The sequence below is a fragment of the Rhinatrema bivittatum genome, chromosome 18 (assembly GCF_901001135.1).
Source record: "Rhinatrema bivittatum chromosome 18, aRhiBiv1.1, whole genome shotgun sequence".
Classification (NCBI taxonomy): domain Eukaryota; kingdom Metazoa; phylum Chordata; class Amphibia; order Gymnophiona; family Rhinatrematidae; genus Rhinatrema; species Rhinatrema bivittatum.
In genome coordinates, this window is record NC_042632.1 from 59,655,490 (window position 1) to 59,678,958 (window position 23,469).

At 50.2% G+C, this 23,469-nt stretch overlaps 1 protein-coding gene across 4 annotated transcripts in view; it reads right to left on the reverse strand.

Annotated features, from left to right (window-relative positions):
* Positions 1-544: 544 nt before the first annotated feature.
* The window catches only part of CDHR2 (cadherin related family member 2), an 87,494-nt gene continuing 64,569 nt past the window's right edge, over positions 545-23,469 (reverse strand). For all 4 annotated transcript variants that reach the window (XM_029584068.1, XM_029584065.1, XM_029584066.1 and 1 more), the window contains 13 exons: positions 22,983-23,054; positions 22,352-22,398; positions 19,484-19,635; positions 18,031-18,130; positions 16,153-16,241; positions 13,371-13,448; positions 12,162-12,239; positions 10,276-10,336; positions 9,770-9,897; positions 9,552-9,665; positions 7,872-7,955; positions 7,256-7,325; positions 545-4,573 (listed from right to left, as the gene is read on the reverse strand). In XM_029584068.1, the coding sequence (XP_029439928.1) occupies positions 4,391-4,573; positions 7,256-7,325; positions 7,872-7,955; positions 9,552-9,665; positions 9,770-9,897; positions 10,276-10,336; positions 12,162-12,239; positions 13,371-13,448; positions 16,153-16,241; positions 18,031-18,130; positions 19,484-19,635; positions 22,352-22,398; positions 22,983-23,054 (1,256 nt within the window). In that variant the 3' untranslated portion in view covers positions 545-4,390. The remainder of the gene's footprint in view (positions 4,574-7,255; positions 7,326-7,871; positions 7,956-9,551; positions 9,666-9,769; positions 9,898-10,275; positions 10,337-12,161; positions 12,240-13,370; positions 13,449-16,152; positions 16,242-18,030; positions 18,131-19,483; positions 19,636-22,351; positions 22,399-22,982; positions 23,055-23,469) is intronic.

Consider the following 23,469-nt stretch of genomic DNA (forward strand, 5'->3'; position numbering starts at 1 on the left):
CAGGCACAGGGCACAGTGAGAAATATGAAGGGTGGCATTTTATTCACACACTTGAGAACCTGGGGGCTTTTTAAAAATGATTATGATGTCCATGTACACATTTAGTGTTATTGCTGTTGTTTTGCTAGTGTGTCACAAATGAAAGTGCAATCTCCCTTTTCTGCGTATTTTTGTACAAACCTAACTTGCTAAATATATTTTTGTACTGTGCTGAATTGAAGGCTTAGAAGCTGTCCCTGGTGTTAGAAAGTGGAAATTGTGGGATACCAGCAGCTGAGTTCTTCCAGCATTTATTGTATTCTTAGCACGGAGAAACTCCAATCTTATTGCAGGGTGACTAGGGGATGGCAGGAGTTAATCAGCTTTTACATCTTCGGGTTGTGCACCTGTAACACTCCACCAGTTGCACCTTTCAGAAATTTTGCATGTAACTGATCATTCAAAAACATTTTGAGATCCATAAATTTGTAGATAAGAACAGTGTAAGAAGGAATGCTGCGAATCTCCATATGAACGGACACTATGGCAGACAACTGCAACTAGCCATGGGAGAAAATAATTCCGTTTATTTAAATTTCTACAAAAAAAATCCATCATGGAAGATTTTGTTCATTCTCATCTACATAGCATCCTCATCATAGCTGTCCAACTAATGGCCTGTCCTCATTCTTAGAGTCGAAGCATCCCAAGTCTAAAGGAAACTACAGAAGCAAGCCATGTGCACCCAGCAGCTCGTCCTTCATTTATGGACCGATAGGCAAACCAAGCAACCTCTCTCTCACTAACGCTACTAGGAGGAGCCCAATTGCAGAAAAATGAAAGACTTGCCCCAAGCTCAGACCTTCCAGATCATGCCTACTTCTGGTGGAGGTAGAGACTTTGGGAACAGCTACAAATTAGTGGAAATCAGGTCTTCTAGTAAATGTTCTGCAGAACTGCCTTCCACGGGGAGTTTCTTATCTTCAATAAGACACACAAATAGCTGCTACAGATTTTAAAAAGCTCAGAAAAAAATACCCAGCTTTGCACCCTCCTAGCACATGTTAAGCGTCTTTCTTTAAGGACTATTTGTGTACTAATCCTGACCCAAAGTAGTTAACCTGCATTATTCAATTGCAGAGGAAAAAAGTACCAAAATGCAAACTGTGAGTCAGTCTGCTTACAAGAGATCAGTATTCGAGTCAAGCCTCCTCCTTTACATGTGCTGCATCGGTGCCATGGCTGAGCTACAATCCCTTCCAATTCTGCAAGCCTTTGGCTGATGTTTTATTCAGGCGCTTCACTATTTCATCTGGCTCTGGGGCTTTCCTTTCCTTTACTCTGCTAAACACTGTGACTTTTGCAATTTGCCTTTCCTTTTCTGCCCTCTCCCGCAGCATGTTTGCATCTCTTCATGCTCCCTGACTCTGGAGTGATAGAGGCCAGGGTGCAGCTGAAAGACTGCAGCACAGCCAGCACCGGGGTGCTATTTACAAAGCAGACAATCACACTCAGAAGTGCTCCCTGTACAGCTCTGCTCTAACGGGCGTGGGGAGAATGTGCAGAAGATACAAAGCAACAGATTGACTGAATACTTTTGCTCCATTTTGTGCCTGTCAAGAAATCTGATGATACATCAGGCAGTTGCAGAACCTCAGGGGAAGCGTGCGATAAACCTGGACAATGTGCTTAGCATTACTGTGAAGTAAGGGAGTGGTATAGAGAGGCCAGCAGTATTCCAGCTCCCGGCCAGGTGGCCACATTCAAGGGCAGGGAGGGTGCAAGACACAGAGGATCACCATTTTTACTGGAAATGAATTAGAAGCACATTTTCCTAGCTCGGTGTAATTCTCTGGATCATCCAAAGCGCTTACCGTCAACTCTACAGTCAGAAGTCGGCTGGAGATTTCAAGTTGACGTGAAAGATGAACGTTTTCCTGAACGAAGGAGAGAAAGGAGGAGGGTAGCGAGGAAACCTGCTCCGGCCTGGCTGCTTGTAGCATGCAGAGACCTGAGCCCCGCACTTACTCCTCCATCCACCAGGGCACCTCTATCCCCACTTCTCTGCAAATGATGTAAACCTTAATATCTGCCCTCAGAAGTTTATTGTATTTAATGGTGACAACCTGTTCAAGTGTCAGTTTGGTTTGGGTGACGCCTGTAAGTTTCTGTGTTGGGTATTAAAAGCTCCTGCAACACTCATCCTCCTCGTTCCTCATCCTTGTGCTCTGCTCTCTTGGGTGCAGCTTGTGGGAGGGGTTGAGGAGAGACTGAGTCTCAGGTCTTCCACTAACACTCAAGGTACAGGGCCTGGGGAACGAGTTGGGGGGCCTCTCACTTTTGGATCTGCTACCCAACGTAGGAATCTGACATATGTACACATTCTCTTTATCAAACTTTTAATTTCAAATTTGATTGCAACATTGTCTTTAGCTTTGATTGACTTTCCTTCATTAGACTGTGATTAACAGAATCTGCCATTCATTCAAAAGAGCCACCATCACACGAGGGTGAGGGGCAGTGGAGTGGCTGCAGGTTCCAGATTTCACTGCTGGGGGGGGGGGGGGAGGGAGGGAATGGGGCAGGAAAGGAGGGGCATTAGTTAGAATTCTACTGCTTTGGACACCAAATGGAGAAATTCATGGAAAGGCATCTGGTATGGCTTAAAGGCCCAGGAATGCTCTTATAACACAGCAGCATGGAGCCCCCATGGAAAGCATTGTATACTGACCCAAGTCAAAATATGGAGCACCCAATGCTGATCAAGAAAGTAGCATGGAGAGTATCCTACACTGACCCAGGGCAACAGCATGGAGCCCCCATGGAGAGTATCCTACACTGACCCAGGGCAGCAGCTTGGAGCCCCCATGGAGAGTATCCTACACTGACCCAAGGCAGCAGCATGGAGCCCCCATGGAGAGTATCCTACACTGACCCAAGGCAACAGCATGGAGCCCCCATGGAGAGTATCCTACACTGACCCAAGGCAGCAGCATGGAGCCCCCATGGAGAGTATCCTACACTGACCCAGGGCAACAGCATGGAGCCCCCATGGAGAGTATCCTACACTGACCCAAGGCAGCAGCTTGGAGCCCCCATGGAGAGTATCCTACACTGACCCAAGGCAGCAGCTTGGAGCCCCCATGGAGAGTATCCTACACTGACCCAAGGCAGCAGCTTGGAGCCCCCATGGAGAGTATCCTACACTGACCCAGGGCAGCAGCATGGAGCCCCCATGGAGAGTATCCTACACTGACCCAGGGCAGCAGCATGGAGCCCCCATGGAGAGTATCCTACACTGACCCAGGGCAGCAGCAGGGAGCCCCCATGGAGAGTATCCTACACTGACCCAAGGCAGCAGCATGGAGCCCCCATGGAGAGTATCCTACACTGACCCAAGGCAGCAGCATGGAGCCCCCATGGAGAGTATCCTACACTGACCCAAGGCAGCAGCTTGGAGCCCCCATGGAGAGTATCCTACACTGACCCAAGGCAGCAGCTTGGAGCCCCCATGGAGAGTATCCTACACTGACCCAAGGCAGCAGCATGGAGCCCCCATGGAGAGTATCCTACACTGACCCAAGGCAGCAGCATGGAGCCCCCATGGAGAGTATCCTACACTGACCCAAGGCAGCAGCATGGAGCCCCCATGGAGAGTATCCTACACTGACCCAAGGCAGCAGCATGGAGCCCCCATGGAGAGTATCCTACACTGACCCAAGGCAGCAGCTTGGAGCCCCCATGGAGAGTATCCTACACTGACCCAAGGCAGCAGCAGGGAGCCCCCATGGAGAGTATCCTACATGCATCCAGTGCAGAAGATGAAGACATCTGTTAAGGCACTAAAGAAATGACAGAATCTGGAGATAGACGTGAGCTCCTAGTTCTGCTGAAGGCAGACACCATAACCCCACAATGCCCAGAACTTCCAGCATGAGGTATGAAATACAGATTATGCCCAGCACCGTCCTCATTCTTTGGGCTTCCAGCTCAAATAGATGTGACTTGACTCCTACTGTGGTTAAAACACCATAAGGCTTCATTCACAGCTACTTGGAGCAGGGGGAGGTGTTTCACGTGTTTTTAGCCCTCCCCAGTTACTGCCGCGACAGTATTCTGGTTGAATCTTCCCTGTGAATCATAGCCAGCAGGGGTCACTGTTGCACATCAGAATATTGTCTCTGCAGCATTCTCAGCCCCAGCCTGTCCAAGAAACAAAAACTAATCTTGGGAATCAAATGCAGATCTCCCACACATCAGCACCTAGGGCTGATGTTGAGCAGGTCTGAAATATTTCTACTGGCTTACAGTATCTCTCCCTCCCTCTCCCATTACCAGAGCAGCTATTTGTCTTCATAATATCATTAACGAGTCACTAGCAGCTCTGGCTTGTGATACTCCCACATCACCATCACAGATCTGTGGTATTCGGAGGAACTGTGAAAGTGAAGGAAGCTTGCTCAGATGCTTTCAGCCTCCTGTTGTCCTGGAAGGTGTTCTTATGATGCTGCAATGCTGCACTTAGAGGTTCTTCCAACTTGCTGAAGTCCTGCTGTGCTCCATCAGGCACCAGAAACTGTAAATCTGTATTCATCTATAGACAAGGAAAGGTGGATGGAGAAAGAGTGACACAAAGAGCAGGAAAATAAGGATGCGAGAATCAGACGGGGGTAAGAAGAACAGAGAAGATTGGTGAATCCCAGTGAGAGTTGAAGAACAAGCAGCAATAGGCAGAAGGAAACACAGGAGCAGAGATAGAGGGATAGGGGGAGTGTGACAAAGAAAGGAAAATAAACAGAAGTACAAAGCAATGACGGAGGGAAGGATGAAGAGACAAGAAATGGAGAGAAATGAGGACATCAGCAAGGTTAATGAAAACGGCATTTATTTATTAAATTTAAGCAATAATCCTGCTGGACAGCGTATTTCTTTCCAGATCCTGGCCTTTACCCCAGGCAGGGCAGCAATTATATCCTGTCACTGGCTGTATTATATCTTGTGAGGGGTATGGTCATTGGCTGCTGTTATATCTCATGAGGCAATAAGGTCATTGGCTGTATTATATCTTGTGAGGGGTATGGTCATTGGCTGCTGTTATATCTCATGATGCAATAAGGTCATTGGCTGTATTATGTCTTGTGAGGGGTATGGTCATTAGCTGCTGTGATATCTCATGATGCAATAAGGTCATTGGCTGTATTATATCTTGTGAGGGGTATGGTCATTAGCTGCTGTGATATCTCATGATGCAATAAGGTCATTGGCTGTATTATATGGTCATTGGCTGCTGTTATATCCCATGATGCAATAAGGTCATTGGCTGTATTATATCTTGTGAGGGGTATGGTCATTGGCTGCTGTTATATCCCATGATGCAATAAGGTCATTGGCTGTATTATGTCTTGTGAGGGGTATGGTCATTGGCTGCTGTTAAATCTCATGATGCAATAAGGTCACTGGCTGTATTATATCTTATGAGGGGTATGGTCATTGGCTGCTGTTATATCTCATGATGCAATAAGGTCACTGGCTATATTATATCTTGTGAGAGGTATGGTCATTGGCTGCTGTTATATCTCATGATGCAATAAGGTCATTGGCTGTATTATATCTTGTGAGGGGTATGGTCATTGGTTGCTGTTATATCTCATGATGCAATAAGGTCATTGGCTGTATTATATCTTGTGAGGGTTATGGTCATTGGCTGCTGTTATATCCCATGATGCAATAAGGTCATTGGCTGTATTATATCTTATGAGGGGTATGGTCATTGGCTGCTATTTTATCCCATGATGCAATAAGGTCATTGGCTGTATTATATCTTGTGAGGGGTATGGTCATTGGCAGCTGTTATATCCCATGATGCAATAAGGTCATTGTCTGTATTATATCTTATGAGGGGTATGGTCATTGGCTGCTATTTTATCCCATGATGCAATAAGGTCATTGGCTGTATTATATCTTATGAGGGGCATGGGCATTGGCATTGCTAGTGATATAATCCTGTGATGCAGTATGGTCACTGGCTGTATTATATCTTGTGATATGGCAAGGTCATTGCTTGCTGTTATATCCCAGAATGGTTGTTGGCTGCATTATATCCTGTGAGAGGGAAAAGTCATTGGCTGCTGTTATATCCCATGATGCAGTACAATCATTGGCAATATTATATCTTGTGATGGGACATAATCATTGGCTACTGTTATATCCCATGATGCAGTTCAGTCATTGGCTGTATTATATCTTGTGAGGGGCATAAAAACATAAGAATATAAGATAAGCCATTCTGGGTCAGACCAAGGGTCCATCAAGCCCAGTATCCTGTTTTCAGCAGTGGCCAATCCAAGTCACAAGTACCCAAACATTAAATAAATCTTAAGCTACTATTGCTTATTAATTAAGAACAGTTTATGGATTTTTCCTCTAGGAACTTATCCAAACCTTTTTTTAAACCCAGTTACACTAACTGCCTTAACCATATCCTCTGGCAATGATTTCCAGAGCTTAACTATGCACTGAGTGATGTATAATATCTTGTGATGGGGCTCTGGTCATTGGCTAGTTTTTTATCCTATGATGTAGTACAGTCATTGGCTGTATTATATCTTGGGATGGGGCATGGTCATTTGCTAATTTATATCCTGTGATGGAGTATGGTCATTGGATGTATTATATCTTGTGAAGTGGCATGGTCATTGGGATATATCCCATGATGCAGTATGGTGGTTGGCTGTATTATATCTCATCATATATCATATTCAGTTGCTAGTGTTATATCCCATGATGCAGTGTGGTCATTGACTATATATCTTGTGAATAGGCATGGTCATTGGATAGTGTAATATCCCGTGATGCATTATTATCACTGGCTGTTTTATATCTTGTGATGGGGCATGATCACTGGCTAGTGTTATATCCTGTGATGTAGTATGGTCATTGGTTGTTTTATATCTTGTGATGAGGCACAGTCATTGACTGCTGTTATAGCCCGTGATGAAGTATGGTGCTTAGCTGTATTATATCCTGTGAAGCTGCATTGGAATTGGCTATATGCTAAGTTTTGTGATCTGGTATGGTTGTTAGTTGTATATTATAACTGATCTGGGGGATCTTTTTTTTCATCCTATTCTGCTCCTGTCCTTAACGTGACCTCCTCAATATTTCACTTTTCTCTGTCAGTCACACCAGCTCTCCGGTACATGAGACCAGACATACCCGCCGGAGCCCTGTCTAGGAGGAACAATTCCGGGCACCTGCATCTTCTGTTTACTCTCACCTTGATGGCAGAATGACCGTGGCCCTCTTCCACCAGGTACCCAATGGTGTTTTCATCCAAAGAGTTCAAGCTAAAAGAGGGGCAGAAGGATTAGCTCAGATGGAGAAAAGGCGTCCTGTGCCAGCAAAGAGACACAAATACAGCACACAGACGTCACAGTGAAGAGGCCGACACAGGCATAAAGAAGAACACATGAATGCATTTATGCACTCAGAAAGAAGATGCAGAATCACACAATGCACTCAGGAAGAAGACGGCAGAATCACACAATGCACTCAGAAAGAAGACGGCAGAATCACACAATGAACTCAGAAAGAAGACGGCAGAATCACACAATGCACTCAGGAAGAAGACGGCAGAATCACACAATGCACTCAGAAAGAAGACGCAGAATCACACAATGTACTCAGGAAGAAGATGCAGAATCACAGAATGCACTCAGGAAGAAGACGGCAGAATCACACAATGCACTCAGGAAGAAGACGGCAGAATCACACAATGCACTCAGAAAGAAGACGGCAGAATCACACAATGCACTCAGGAAGAAGACGGCAGAATCACACAGATCTGATGCACACACTGAGCACAAACAGAACAAGGGAAGATCAAGTCTCACCTGGTAGTGTCTGTGTTCGAGCTCTGCTCGTCAAATTTTAGTTCATTATTTGGGACCAGGCTGAGGTTCAGTACAGGGTTGGCTCTGAGAATAGAAAAAGAGCAGACGAGCAGAATCAGAGCAGCTCAGCCATATGAGAGGTGGCCCTGGCACACAGGAGGTGTATGAAGTTAGCTCAGGCATGCAGGAGTCTGGGCATGTGGGAGGTGTACGCAGATCCTACGTGATAAGTATATACTGCTGAGCCTGGCAGGCCTCCTGAGAAAGTGCACATCTGTTTCCCCTCCCCTCTTCCATATCACAGTTTCTTTCAATACTGCACAGTAACAAGCAGATGGTGCGGTGCTTCTGACTCCCTCCTCCTCACAGGGCTATCCCAGGCAGCAGGCAGGCAATAGGAGAGGAGATAGTGAGACTGAGGTGGACAGAGCATAGAGCAGAGTTAAAAAGAGCTGCTCTGCTCCCTAATCCAGGCCCTCCCCTCCCCTTATTTTCCCTCTCCTCCCCTCCTGTCTAAGGAACAGGAGGGGAGGACGTGAGCCTAGAGCAGTCAACAACGAGGATAAGAGCTGCTCTGCTCCCCATTGTAGCTTCTGGTGATAAGAGGGGGAATGCCTGGGAGGTAAGAGATGGCGTGAAGTTTGGGAGGGATGAGGAAGGGGTTGAAAACGAAGAGAGAATGAATGCCAATTCTTTAGGCTGCCCGACAAAGGGTTAAGCACACACCTCTTCAGCCAATGAGGTTTCAAGTTATGCATTTCCTGATTTCTTTTGCTGTCTATCCCTAAAAATCACAGATACACCGAGATGATTTCTGAAACATATTTTACATATGAAACAGAGTTTAATATTTAAAAGTTGGGACTCCGGTGATAGTTTTCACAGGATTGATCTGAAAGAGGTGGGAGTAGGGGGATCATCAGAAGTTCAGAGGGAGCCTATCGGCCTGAAAATTCAGGGGGTGGGGGATGGGAGGCTGAAGGCTGCCTAATATCTTTGCATCTGGCCTCCTCGGACCCCATGGACTTATGGGACAGTACTGAGGGCAAGGCATGAGAACCTCGAGGTCAGACTCAATCGGGGATGAATTTGGGCAGACACTGCCTCTACGGCTGCCTCCGCTCCCTGCTCCCTGGGCAACCTCCGAGCTGTGCACCCTCCCCACCCCCCCTTTCCTCGCAGTGGGGTGAGAGCGGGGCCTAATCCCACACTGACAGGGCCCCCCAAAGGGGGCGGAGCCTGTGGGCACAGACTTAGTCCCGGCCCTCACAGCCCTGGGAGGATCAGGTTGCTGGAGCTGGGATCTGCAGGGAAAGGGTGGTAGGGGCATCTTTGGAGGTTCGGGGCAGGATTGTGCAGTGGCCTGGGGCAGACCTAGTCGGCCTGCGCATAAAGCCACAAATCTCTGCTTGCACCCCTCACCTGCGACGTCCTTCCCCACCGCCTTCCACAGGGGCAGTTCACCCCCTCCTGGGCACAGGGACATTCTGGGGGCAATGCTGGCAGGAATTCTCTGTGGACAAAGAAGCATCCTGCGCTGGCGCCACCCTGCAGAGGAAAGAAAGGGCCAGCAGGAGCCACACTCCTTGCCCCCTGCAAACTGTGCAGTCCTGAAATTTCCAGAGGGAAAATCTGCAGGACGCAGGCCGAGCCGCAGGGACCTGTCCGCATGCCACTCACCCTTCCAGGGTGTACTTGTTCGTTCCAGGGATGCTCGGCCCCTGCTGCCGCGGGTCCACTATGACCGTTTTTGCCACTTTCAAAGCCTTCAGTGCCTTCAGCTGCCTTCTGAAGCTGTGATAACAGAGGGGAAGAGACCGCAGCGTGAGCCTCACAAAAGCTGCCAGGAAGTCAGACTCGCTGTACAACGCTCAGCAGAAGCAGGGATGCATTTGTACCTTTTCCGGACGCAAACCAGAGCAGTGACCATGATAAGCAGGACAAGCACCAGAGCACCAACGAGTCCTGCTATGATCCCAATCAAATACTTCTGCTCGTCTAACGGCGGTGGAGTGTCACCCGATACCTGAGGAAACACAGAGACAGAAAACTGTTCAGGCCCTGCTCACACCCCCATCTCGTCACCCCGGGGTGGGATCATTACCCCCGACAGCATTCGGCAGGACCAAGTCCTGCTCATAGCCCCATCTCACCCCCAGATCTAAAACCACCCATAGCATGGGGGGTGGACCCCTCACTCCCAGCTCATTAACCTGAGGACCCCCCTAGAGTAGCTCACATCTCATACCCAGCTAATTAATTAGAGTATGGAATAATGACCCCCTTATAGCAACGAGGCCAGGGCACAGGGATAGAGTAATGTCCCCTACATCTGGGATTCCCGCTCTACTCCTTTAACTGAGGGGCAACATCCCTCCCCCCCCCCCCCCCCCAGCATACTCACAATGAGGGAAAGCCCCAAATTACGGAGTTCAATTATTGTCTCTACGTCTGTCTGAATAATTCTGTAAACAGAAAAATAAGGTTTGAGATCCTTTAAATGACTGCTTTCTGAGTAATCAGCCAAGCCCTGCTGTGCAACCTAACACCCTACTAACTAAGCCCTGCTACTGGCACCTAACATACAACTGACCACAAGCCCTGCTACTGGCACCTAACACACAACTGACCACAAGCCCTGCTACTGGCACCTAACACACAACTGACCACAAGCCCTGCTACTGGCACCTAACATACAACTGACCAAGCCCTGCTACTCGTACCTAACGTACAACTGACCAAGCCCTGCTACTCGTACCTAACATACAACTGACCAAACCCTGCTACTCATACCTAACGTACAACTGACCAAGCCCTGATACTCATACCTAACATACAACTGACCAAGCCCTGCTACTCGTACCTAACGTACAACTGACCAAGCCCTGCTACTCGTACCTAACACACAACTGACCAAGCCCTGCTACTAGTAGCTAACATACAACTGACCAAGCCCTGCTACTGGCACCTAACACACAACTGACCACAAGCCCTGCTACTGGCACCTAACACACAACTGACCACAAGCCCTGCTACTGGCACCTAACATACAACTGACCAAGCCCTGCTACTCGTACCTAACATACAACTGACCAAACCCTGCTACTCATACCTAACGTACAACTGACCAAGCCATGCTACTCATACCTAACATACAACTGACCAAGCCCTGCTACTCGTACCTAACGTACAACTGACCAAGCCCTGCTACTCGTACCTAACGTACAACTGACCAAGCCCTGCTGCTCATACCTAACATACAACTGACCAAGCCCTGCTACTGGCACCTAACATAAACTGACCAAGCCCTGCTACTCATACCTAACACACAACTGACCAAGCCCTGCTACTAGTAGCTAACATACAACTGACCAAGCCCTGCTACTCATACCTAACACACAACTGACCAAGCCCTGCTACTCGTACCTAACACACAACTGACCAAGCCCTGCTACTCGTACCTAACATACAACTGACCAAGCCCTGCTACTGGCACCTAACATAAACTGACCAAGCCCTGCTACTCATACCTAACACACAACTGACCAAGCCCTGCTACTAGTAGCTAACATACAACTGACCAAGCCCTGCTACTCATACCTAACACACAACTGACCAAGCCCTGCTACTCGTACCTAACATACAACTGACCAAGCCCTGCTACTGGCACCTAACATACAACTGACCAAGCCCTGCTACTCATACCTAACATACAACTGACCAAGCCCTGCTACTGGCACCTAACATACAACTGACCAAGCCCTGCTACTCGTACCTGACATACAACTGACCAAGCCCTGCTACTGGCACCTAACATACAACTGACCAAGCCCTGCTACTGGCGCCTAACACACAACTGACGAAGCCCTGCTACTCGTAGCTAACACCAAGCCCAGCCATTGGTAGCTGACACCCTATAACCAAGTGCTTCTGCTGCTATCCGACACTATACTCAGCAGGCCCTGCTGCTTCCTAAAATCCTATTTACTTAGCCTGCTAGTAACTTAACCTTCTGCTATCTAAGCCTTGCCACACACACTCCTACTGCCTGTGACTGAACATTGCACGATATTCACGTTCAGTGAATGTAAACCCACCATGTCCTGTTCTCCTTTCAAATGACTGAGTCCTTCTAAGACAAACATGAGACTGAAATGAGCTGCTAAGTGGATCAGAAGACAATCCTGGTGAATACAGTGTGCAGCAACCAACATGTAAACTAATAGATAGAACTAGAAAAGGTATACATTTGTAACTAGGGCATGCACTGCTGGTATCATGGCTACTCACAGGGTGAGCTCCTCGGGTCTAATAGCTGTTCCATTGCTGAAGACGAAGTATGCCAGCATGAAAGACTTTAGCACAGCTCTGCAAGGGAAGAAAGGTGCCATGAGCAGAGCTTTCAGCTCTCAGCAGCAGGGAACAGTACAGGAGTGCTGGCTGTTGGAGGGCTGGGCTTACAGATCCTTACGTCCCTGCCGTTCCCAGGAGGAAACACTGGGTGTAGGGAATGCTGGAGGAATAATGAGTGTAGGGAAGTTCAGAGTTCCTGCAGACCTTGCTTCTCTCATCAAGAAGCACTGTAGAGAATGGTGCAAAGGGTGGGGTAGCTCATAGCTCCTGCAGTCCCAGCCTCTCCCAGCAGGAGGCGCTGAAGGGAATGGTACAGGAGCACAGGGTATGGGGGTCACAGCTCCTGCAGTCCCAGCCTCTCCCAGCAGGAGGCGCTGAAGGGAATGGTACAGGAGCACAGGGTATGGGGGTCACAGCTCCTGCAGTCCCAGCCTCTCCCAGCAGGAGGTGCTGTAGGGAATGGTACAGGAGCACAGGGTATGGGGGTCACAGCTCCTGCAGTCCCAGCCTCTCCCAGCAGAAGGTGCTGTGGGGAATGTTACAGGAGCACAGGGTATGGGGGTCACAGCTCCTGCAGTCCCAGCCTCTCCCAGCAGGAGGTGCTGTAGGGAACGGTGCAGGAGCACAGGGTATGGGGGTCACAGCTCCTGCAGTCCCAGCCTCTCCCAGCAGGAGGTGCTGTAGGGAATGGTGCAGGAGTGCTGGGTATGGGGGTCACAGCTCCTGCAGTCCCAGCCTCTCCCAGCAGGAGGTGCTGTAGGGAATGGTGCAGGAGTGCTGGGTATGGGGGTCACAGCTCCTGCAGTCCCAGCCTCTCCCAGCAGGAGGTGCTGTAGGGAACGGTGCAGGAGCACAGGGTATGGGGGTCACAGCTCCTGCAGTCCCAGCCTCTCCCAGCAGGAGGTGCTGTAGGGAACGGTGCAGGAGTGCTGGGTATGGGGGTCACAGCTCCTGCAGTCCCCGCCTCTCCCAGCAGGAGGTGCTGTAGGGAACGGTACAGGAGCACAGGGTATGGGGGTCACAGCTCCTGCAGTCCCAGCCTCTCCCAGCAGGAGGTGCTGTAGGGAACGGTGCAGGAGTGCTGGGTATGGAGGGATTTTTTCAGTTGCAGCTTTTGAAGGGTTGGTTTGTCCATGGCTTACTTGCCTGGAAGCTGCTTTGGTCTCCACGATGGGACTGATGTCTTGCACATAGACAGTAGCTCTAGTTGCTTTCTTCAGGAGCCTGTGAGAAAACACAGAAATGGAAAACGGGCTTTCAAGAAAAAAGGCTGAAGCTATCTTTGGGGTCAGAGGAAAAAATGATCTGTCACTAAGTACCTGATGGCACAAAGCCCTGGCCGGTGACCCTATTTATCTGGCTAACTAGCCAAGCTGCTCAATGGCTGAATATTACCTCCCCCTCCCCCGCATTTCTGGGGCCATTCTTCAAACTTGACACCTAGATACAATGTAGCACTTAGTACCCACAGAGCTGGTACCTAATGGTCAGAGATAGATTTATGAAAGGCAGTACTGGTAGAAAGTCCTGCTTTTTATACAGGAAACCTTTGGAGGTCCATATTCAGCCACTGGCCTGCTGGCAATGTTACCTGCATAACTTTATCCAGCTAATTTCCCAGGCATCTTCAGTGCTGTCCATCTTAAGGATAAGGCAGCGAGCGAACTTAGCCACATGGAGGGAGAGCATAAACCGCATGGAAGATCTGCTTCCCTCTGAGCCTGGGATCCACGTTGGCAGAAAGCCCAATCCCAGAACACCTCCAGGGCCCAGCCCGCTTCTGGCTCCCATCTGGCACACCTCCAGGGCCCAGCCCGCTTCTGGCTCCCATCTGGCACACCTCCAGGGCCCAGCCCGCTTCTGGCTCCCATCTGGTACCCCTCTAGGGCCCAGCCCGCTTCTGGCTCCCATCTGGCACACCTCCAGGGCCCAGCCCGCTTCTGGCTCCCATCTGGCACACCTCCAGGGCCCAGCCCGCTTCTGGCTCCCATCTGGCACACCTCCAGGGCCCAGCCCGCTTCTGGCTCCCATCTGGCACACCTCCAGGGCCCAGCCCGCTTCTGGCTCCCATCTGGCACACCTCCAGGGCCCAGCCCGCTTCTGGCTCCCATCTGGCACACCTCCAGGGCCCAGCCCGCTTCTGGCTCCCATCTGGCACACCTCTAGGGCCCAGCCCGCTTCTGGCTCCCATCTGGCACACCTCCAGGGCCCAGCCCACTTCTGGCTCCCATCTGGCACACCTCCAGGGCCCAGCCCGCTTCTGGCTCCCATCTGGCACACCTCTAGGGCCCAGCCCGCTTCTGGCTCCCATCTGGCACACCTCTAGGGCCCAGCCCGCTTCTGGCTCCCATCTTGCACACCTCTAGGGCCCAGCCCGCTTCTGGCTTCCATCTTGCACACCTCTAGGGCCCAGCCCGCTTCTGGCTCCCATCTGGCACACCTCCAGGGCCCAGCCCGCTTCTGGCTCCCATCTTGCACACCTCCAGGGCCCAGCCCGCTTCTGGCTCCCATCTTGCACACCTCTAGGGCCCAGCCCGCTTCTGGCTCCCATCTTGCACACCTCCAGGGCCCAGCCTGCTTCTGGCTCCCATCTTGCACACCTCCAGGGCCCAGCCCGCTTCTGGCTCCCATCTTGCACACCTCCAGGGCCCAGCCCGCTTCTGGCTCCCATCTTGCACACCTCCAGGGCCCAGCCCGCTTCTGGCTCCCATCTTGCACCCCTCTAGGGCCCAGCCCGCTTCTGGCTCCCATCTTGCACACCTCTAGGACCCAGCCCGCTTCTGGCTCCCATCTTGCACACCTCTAGGACCCAGCCCGCTTCTGGCTCCCATCTTGCACACCTCTAGGGCCCAGCCCACTTCTGGCTCCCATCTTGCACACCTCCAGGGCCCAGCCCGCTTCTGGCTCCCATCTTGCACACCTCTAGGACCCAGCCCGCTTCTGGCTCCCATCTTGCACACCTCTAGGGCCCAGCCCACTTCTGGCTCCCATCTTGCACACCTCCAGGGCCCAGCCCGCTTCTGGCTCCCATCTTGCACACCTCCAGGGCCCAGCCCGCTTCTGGCTCCCATCTGGCACACCTCCAGGGCCCAGCCCGCTTCTGGCTCCCATCTTGCACACCTCCAGGGCCCAGCCCGCTTCTGGCTCCCATCTTGCACACCTCCAGGGCCCAGCCCGCTTCTGGCTCCCATCTTGCACACCTCCAGGGCCCAGCCTGCTTCTGGCTCCCATCTTGCACACCTCCAGGGCCCAGCCCGCTTCTGGCTCCCATCTTGCACACCTCCAGGGCCCAGCCCGCTTCTGGCTCCCATCTTGCACACCTCCAGGGCCCAGCCCGCTTCTGGCTCCCATCTTGCACCCCTCTAGGGCCCAGCCCGCTTCTGGCTCCCATCTTGCACACCTCTAGGACCCAGCCCGCTTCTGGCTCCCATCTTGCACACCTCTAGGGCCCAGCCCACTTCTGGCTCCCATCTTGCACACCTCCAGGGCCCAGCCCGCTTCTGGATCCCATCTGGCACACCTCCAGGGCCCAGCCCGCTTCTGGCTCCCATCTTGCACACCTCCAGGGCCCAGCCCGCTTCTGGATCCCATCTGGCACACCTCCAGGGCCCAGCCCGCTTCTGGCTCCCATCTTGCACACCTCTAGGGCCCAGCCCGCTTCTGGCTCCCATCTTGCACACCTCCAGGGCCCAGCCCGCTTCTGGCTCCCATCTTGCACCCCTCTAGGGCCCAGCCCGCTTCTGGCTCCCATCTTGCACCCCTCTAGGGCCCAGCCCGCTTCTGGCTCCCATCTTGCACCCAAGGCAAACCCTCTCTGAGCAGACTCCTGGGATGCTGGGCTCATTAGCCCTACTCCTCCTCCTCCCCTGCACTCCCCATCACGCCGACCTTCCTGTGTGTCTGTTGTGTACAAAAAAGCAGACTGTACATTGTGATGGTGTCCAGATTCTCCTGAATCTTACTGACAGGCTCGGTGAATTCCAGGCGCACTTCATAGCTCTTGTCCACTGCAAAAATCTGATAGGGAAGAAGTGACAAAGAAGCAAATCTACTGAATATCCCAGAGCACAGGATGCAGACTGGACTGAAAGACACAAGCGCGTGGTTACAGGAGCGTGTCGCTGGGGCACTTTTACCTGCATGCAACCTCCTGAGCTGAAGATGCTAAAAGCTCACCTGTTCCTCACACTCATGTGAGTGAAAGACAGACAAGCGTCATACAGTCAGTGCACACCTATCTCCCAGTGCCTCAGCTCTACTCCCCGGCTCTGACGGTGACTCTAGGGCAAGTCTATCTCCCTGTGCCTCTGCTTAAATCTTTGGCTTTGTCACCAATGCTGAGGTCAGTTTATCTCCAGACTGTATGTGAAGAATTCTCATCCTTCCTTCTTCCCTCTAGAAACTGTCAAAGTCAAGGAACCAAAAATGGGCTGCCATATCATGCACCCCAGAGGTGGCTGCACACATACATGTATGTAATGTAGCTGCTTTATTAAATTGTAAAGTGGGCTGCCATATCATGCACCCCAGAGGTGGCTGCATACATGCATGTATGTAATGTAGCTGATTTATTAAAGTATAAAGTGGGCTGCCATATCATGCACCCTAGAGGTGGCTGCGCACATGCATGTATGTAATGTAGCTGCTTTATTAAATTGTAAAGTGGGCTGCCATATCATGCACCCCAGAGGTGGCTGCGCACATGCATGTATGTAATGTAGCTGATTTATTAAAGTATAAAGTGGGCTGCCATATCATGCACCCCAGAGGTGGCTGCACACATGCATGTATGTAATGTAGCTGCTTTATTAAAGTATAAAGTGGGCTGCCATATCATGCACCCCAGAGGTGGCTGCGCACATGCATGTATGTAATGTAGCTGCTTTATTAAATTGTAAAGTGGGCTGCCATATCATGCACCCCAGAGGTGGCTGCATACATGCATGTATGTAATGTAGCTGCTTTATTAAATTGTAAAGTGGGCTGCCATATCATGCACCCCAGAGGTGGCTGCATACATGCATGTATGTAATGTAGCTGATTTATTAAAGTATAAAGTGGGCTGCCATATCATGCACCCTAGAGGTGGCTGCGCACATGCATGTATGTAATGTAGCTGCTTTATTAAATTGTAAAGTGGGCTGCCATATCATGCACCCCAGAGGTGGCTGCGCACATGCATGTATGTAATGTAGCTGCTTTATTAAATTGTAAAGTGGGCTGCCATATCATGCACCCTAGAGGTGGCTGCGCACATGCATGTATGTAATGTAGCTGCTTTATTAAATTGTAAAGTGGGCTGCCATATCATGCACCCCAGAGGTGGCTGCATACATGCATGTATGTAATGTAGCTGCTTTATTAAATTGTAAAGTGGGCTGCCATATCATGCACCCTAGAGGTGGCTGCGCACATGCATGTATGTAATGTAGCTGATTTATTAAAGTATAAAGTGGGCTGCCATATCATGCACCCCAGAGGTGGCTGCACACGTGCATGTATGTAATGTAGCTGCTTTATTAAATTGTAAAGTGGGCAGGATTCCTTTGCGTCTTCTGAGTGCAAAGTCTGTGGATAAAAGGCTCTGTGTGCATGTGAACGGGTTCTTTGAACATTGTAGCTAAAAGTGTGTTCCTAGGTCCAAGGACAGGACTGGACTGGGGAGAAAACAGCTGGCATTGTTTTGTTTGGAAATGTCCACAGGGACTTTTTCTTGGGGTAGTTTTCAAAGTGAATGTCTGCAGACTAAAAGTGCCCCTGACTCTGCATTGGCTTAGAAAGCAGACGCAGGCACATCCGTACTCACATCCAGCTCCTTCTGCGCGCTGAGCGGTGGCGAACCTCCATCTCTCGCCTGCACTGTCACTCGATACCCGCCCTTTGAGAAATCGGGCACCTTCTCCAGTCTGGAAGGAGAAAGGGGATTTATTCCCTGCTCCTGAGCAGTAATACGGGGTAGAATGGCTGAAAACTTCAAACCGGGTCTCAGCTGTGCACGGGGAGAAAGCCAGGGCATACAGTTCATTTTCACACATGTTCCCATGCATGTAGGGCACACACTCCCATTTCGGGTGGTCTGTGGCTGGATTGTGGATGTCCCCTGATGCTACTCTGCAGAGGCCCGGACTCAGGAGGTGAGCGACACTCCTGCCGTCCCTACCTGTCCAGATTCCGCTGCAGCAGCCACAAACCCACATTTTCAGGAAACTTGGGGTAAATGACAAAAATGCAATAACGCCTTGGAGGAGAGGCATTAGAGGATGGTCGCCACCGCTAGCGATGGAAACCTCTCCATGCCACTGTGAATGAAGCACTAACGGAGCAATGGAGGTTGCTGCTGCTGTCGTACATAACAGTGCACTCAGCCGAGCGAATTGTTTAATCCGTGCTTGGATGCAAATTTTGGACCGGCAGTAGAACAAGGGGTTGTACACAATGGGGATTAGTGCATCCAACTCCCCACAAAACTAATAGCACTCATCACATGCAAATTCATATTGATGAGGCTTTTAGCTATTCTCCCCGATTCAAAAATAAATGGGTGCCCGACCTGCACATTTTTACACTCAGAGATTAACGCCTGCCCGGAGCAGAAAAGCAGAAAATTCTGACTTTCTGTCCATCCTCCAACTTAATATTGCGGCAAGATTAAGTCGGAGGAACCAAAAAGGACCAAAAGATTAAAAAAAAAAACATTTGGATAAAAAGAAAGTGTGCGGGCTGTCAGGTTAGGGAGAGGGAGGCACTGACGCACGCCCCTCAATCGCGGGCCCAGGAGAGGTGCTGGGCGCACGTTAGGAACGCGAGCACGCAACACCGAGCGCCCACTTTCTGCACAGATTCACTGCGTCGGCCCCACCGATTCCCCGCAGGCAGATTTCTACAGGTAACCTCCTTGTCAAAACCGTAGCCCCGGTGAACGTGTGCAGAAAGGGGTGGGAGGAGCAACACGGCCTGCAAACTGCTCCAGGTTACCCCCCTTTCCAATGCTTTGGGGGCAGTTTGGCTTTGAAAGTTCACCTGCAGGCCCGGGGGTATGAAGCTCTGTTTCAAATTACCCCCTAAGAGGGCACTTTCGGGAGTTGCCCATGACTGCGCTGCACAGTGACGTCTGCGTGGGGATTTCACTTTGAAAGCCCCCTAAATTCTGCAGCGCATGAGGGAGCACCAGGACGCGCCTCCCCCTCACTCCCCGGGGCATTTGCCTTTAGGACTTCGCTTACAAGCCCCATGGGGGCCCTGGGGGGTCCTGTGCCCACCTGAGGATGCCGGTGTACACACTATTCTCAGACGTTGTTGCCACGCTGAAGACATCGCTCGGAGGTCTGCTCTGATCGCTCTGAAGGAGGAACTCCAGGTGGGTGATGCTGAAGTTGAGCTTGCCGTATACTCCCGTATCAAGATCTGTGGCCTGGGGACAGAGGAGGAAAGAAACCAGCTGACCACGCCTCAATAAATGGCTTTCTCTCTAAGGTGCCAGCTTGGCTGCCCCTCCGAATACCTGCGCCTCATGCACCAGGGACCCTAGCTAGCCGAGGATCCCTATGCACACTTCCTGGCGGCCTTCAAACAGCTTCTGCCTTTTGACTAAGACCCAAGCACAGGGTCTGGGCCAAGAGCTGAGCCTTTTGGCTGAGGACGAGACCCTACACAATATGAGGGGGACACCCGACCCCAGTGGGCACGTGAAATGGTTATCACCATAGCCAAAACTGGAGGCTAAACAAGGGACGTACTTTCATCTAAAACAAAATAGGTCATTGACATTTCCAATTGCATTTGGTCTCATTTTGTAAAAAGTAGCCTGACTAATGTTTCTTCTAATTCTGCATTTGTCTTCCAACTGCCTTTGCAGCCCCAGTTACTACTGGGACTACTGGGACCCTGCACTCGTAGGGTTAAACCTGGTGCAGCCCAGCTTGCTGAATGCACCAGAAAGTTGCATTGCAGAAGGACAGCGCCACCCACCAATCAGTTTAAACACAGAAATTCCCGGATTTTTCCAAAGGTTAAAATCAGTTTAAACCTATATATCTCGAACAGCTGTGCGGGCAAGGTTTCCAAATCTCCCTGAAGCCAGAATAGCTTGAACGGCCTGCTGTATTCAAGTCCCACCTTCCTTCCCCTTCCCCAAGCAGTGAACATATTCCTCAGACCCTCCTCTTCCTACAGGAGCCTCGGTTCTGATGACCTCATCTCCACGGCACCTGGGAAGTCACGGCTTAGGTGAACGCTTTCCTGGCACACGGAGACGAGGCCATGCAGAACCAGGGGCGGACTGGCCTATCGGGGGGTCGCGCTAGTCACATGGTCTGCCGAGCGCGGCCGTGACGGAGCCGTGCTCGGCAGACCACATGGTATCTCCTGGGCCGGCCTGGGAGGCGAATCCCCGGGCCGGTTGTCATCAGGAATCCGCCACTGTGCAGAACTGAGTCTGCACGGCTCCTCCTGTACGAGAGCACAGCCACAGACCAGTAAGGCTGACTTCAGTGTTGGGAAAAATCATGGAAACTGTTATAATATAGATAGACAAGGTTTAATGGGACACAGCCAGCATGGGTTTACCCAAGGGACGTCTTGCCTCACTAATCTACATTTTTATGAAGGGGTTAAAATGTGGTGTATTTGGATTTTCAGAAAGCATTTGACAAAGTCCCTCATGAGATGCTTCTAAGAAAACAAGCAAGGCAATGATGTCCTTTTCTGGATTGCAAACTAGTTAAAAATGGTCTGTTTTCTCTGGAAAAAGGTAAAAAGTGGAGTGCCTCAGGGATACTTGGACTGGTGCTTTTTAATATATTTATAAATGATCTGGAAAGGGATACAATGAGTGAGGTGATCAAGTTTGTGGATGACACTAAATTATGCAGAGCAGTTAAATCTCAAGTGGATTGTGATAAACTGCAGGAGGACCTTGCAAGACTGGAAGATTGGGCGTCAGAATGGCAGATGAAATTTAATATGGATAAGTGCAAAGTGATGCATATAGGGAAAAATAACCCATGCTATAGTTACATGATGTTAAGTTCCATATTAGGAGCTACCACCCAGGAAAAAGATCTAGGCATCATAGTGGATAATACTTTAAAATTGTCAGCTCAGTGTGCTGCGGCAGTCAAAAAAGCAAACAATGTTAGGAATTATTAGGAAGGGAATGGTTAATAAAACGGAAAATGTCATAATGCCTCTATCGCTCCATGGTGAGACCGTACCATGAATACTGTGTACAGTTCTGGTCGCCGCATCTCAAAAAAGATATAGTTGTGATGGAGAAGGTACAGAGAAGGGCAACCAAAATGATAAAGGGGATGGAACAGCTCCCCTATGAGGAAAGACTAAAAAGGTTAGGACTTTTCAGCTTGGAGAAGAGACGACTGAGGGGGGATATGATAGAGGTCTTTAAAATCATGAGAGGTCTAGAACGGGTAAATGTGAATCGGTTATTTACTCTTTCAGATAATAGAAGGACTAGGGGGCACTCCATGATGTTAGCAAGTAGCACATTTAAAACTAATCAGAGAAAATTCGTTTTCACTCAACACATAATTAAGCTCTGGAATTTGTTGCCAGAGGACGTGGTTAGTGCTGTTAATGTAGCTGGGTTTAAAAAAGGATTGGATAAGTTCTTGGAGGAGAAGTCCTTTTACTGCTATTAATCAAGTTGACTTAGGGAATGGCCATTGCTATTACCAGCATCAATAACATGGGATCTACTTAATATTTGGGTAATTGCCAGGTCCTTGTAGCCTGGATTGGCCACTGTTGGAAACAGGAAGCTGGGCTTGATGGACCCTTGATCTGACCCGATATGGCAATTTCTTATGTTCTTAAAAATACCATTTTGGAAGCTCAGATTAAATGTACTCCATGCATTAAAAAAAAGTAGAAGACCAAATGACTGCCAGTATGAGGAAGTGGTGAGGTGTAAGAGGTATTCAAGCCTAAATGACATCTTTCAAAAACTGGAAGGTGGATCCACATGAAGAAAACAGGAAATGGTATAATCCCTCTCCCCCCCCCCCCCCAGACCCCAGTGCAGATCCCTGTCTCTCTCTCACACACACACACCAAGACAGATTTCTCCTCTCTCCCCTCACAGAGAAGAGATATAAATTCCGCTTTCTTACATTGACTTCTGCCACTTTCTCCTTGACTTTAACACCTGGAAGTAACGCTGTAGGAAAAAAGACAACAGGTCTTGTGATTGAGCAGTGTGCACAAGACTAAAACAGGTAACCAGCCTCTGTTTTGCCCATGTCTGCCAATGTCTCTGCTTGAATACAAATGGGCACGTCTACTTTTCTACAAATGACACCTTGAGGGGAGCTGAATAACTCAGTGAGTGGTGATTCTCCCCTCCCAGGCTGGCACACATGTGGTCAGAAGGTGTGAGTGCCTCGTCACTGGCTGATACACCCCAATGCAGGAGGAGAGTGAGACCCCCCATCACTGGCTGGGTTGTGAGACCCCCTCCCCCATTGTCATTGGCCGGTAACCCCAGAGCAGGAGAGGTGTGGGGACCCCCCAGTCACTGGCTGGTACATCCCAGGGCAGGAGGGGTGTGGGAACCCCCATCCCAGTCACTGGCTGGTACATCCCAGGGCAGGAGGGGGAGCGATAGTCCCTGCTCACGAGCTGCAGCTAAGCTGGGGAGAGGGTGATACTTGGTGTACACAGTCAGCCCATGGCTAGGAACTCATTTTAAGTAAGGAGCAGTAGCAGCAGTGACAGCAGAAAGGTAGGTAGTGGATGTCTTACCAGATACTTCCTCCATGGGCAGGAACACGGGGCTGTTGTCATTGATGTCCAGGATGTGAATTTTCAGGCTACCTGCAATGATTAAGACACAGACAGACAGACTCATTATCTAGTGCAGGAAGGGAGATCCCGTTCACAGAGGAGCCCAAATCTCTGCTTCCCAGCTTTGTTATCAGTACATCTGAGGTAGTAAATGATCTTCCATCAGACAAGGGGGATCTCTCCTCTCAGGGACCTCTCCAATCCTTGATTAGAGTTAAAACAGCTCACCGTCATCCTCTTGGTGCTCCCACACATCAATCCCCTGGCTCAAAATACCATCAGCCCAAATAGCTTACATACTATTCACCCTCTCACCATTCACTGCAGCACCTCCTGCTGACAGAGACTGAGACTGCAGGAACTGTGAGTTCCACCCACATCCAGTGCTCCTGCACCATTCCCTACAGCGCCTCCTGCTGACAGAGACTGAGATTGCAAGAACTGT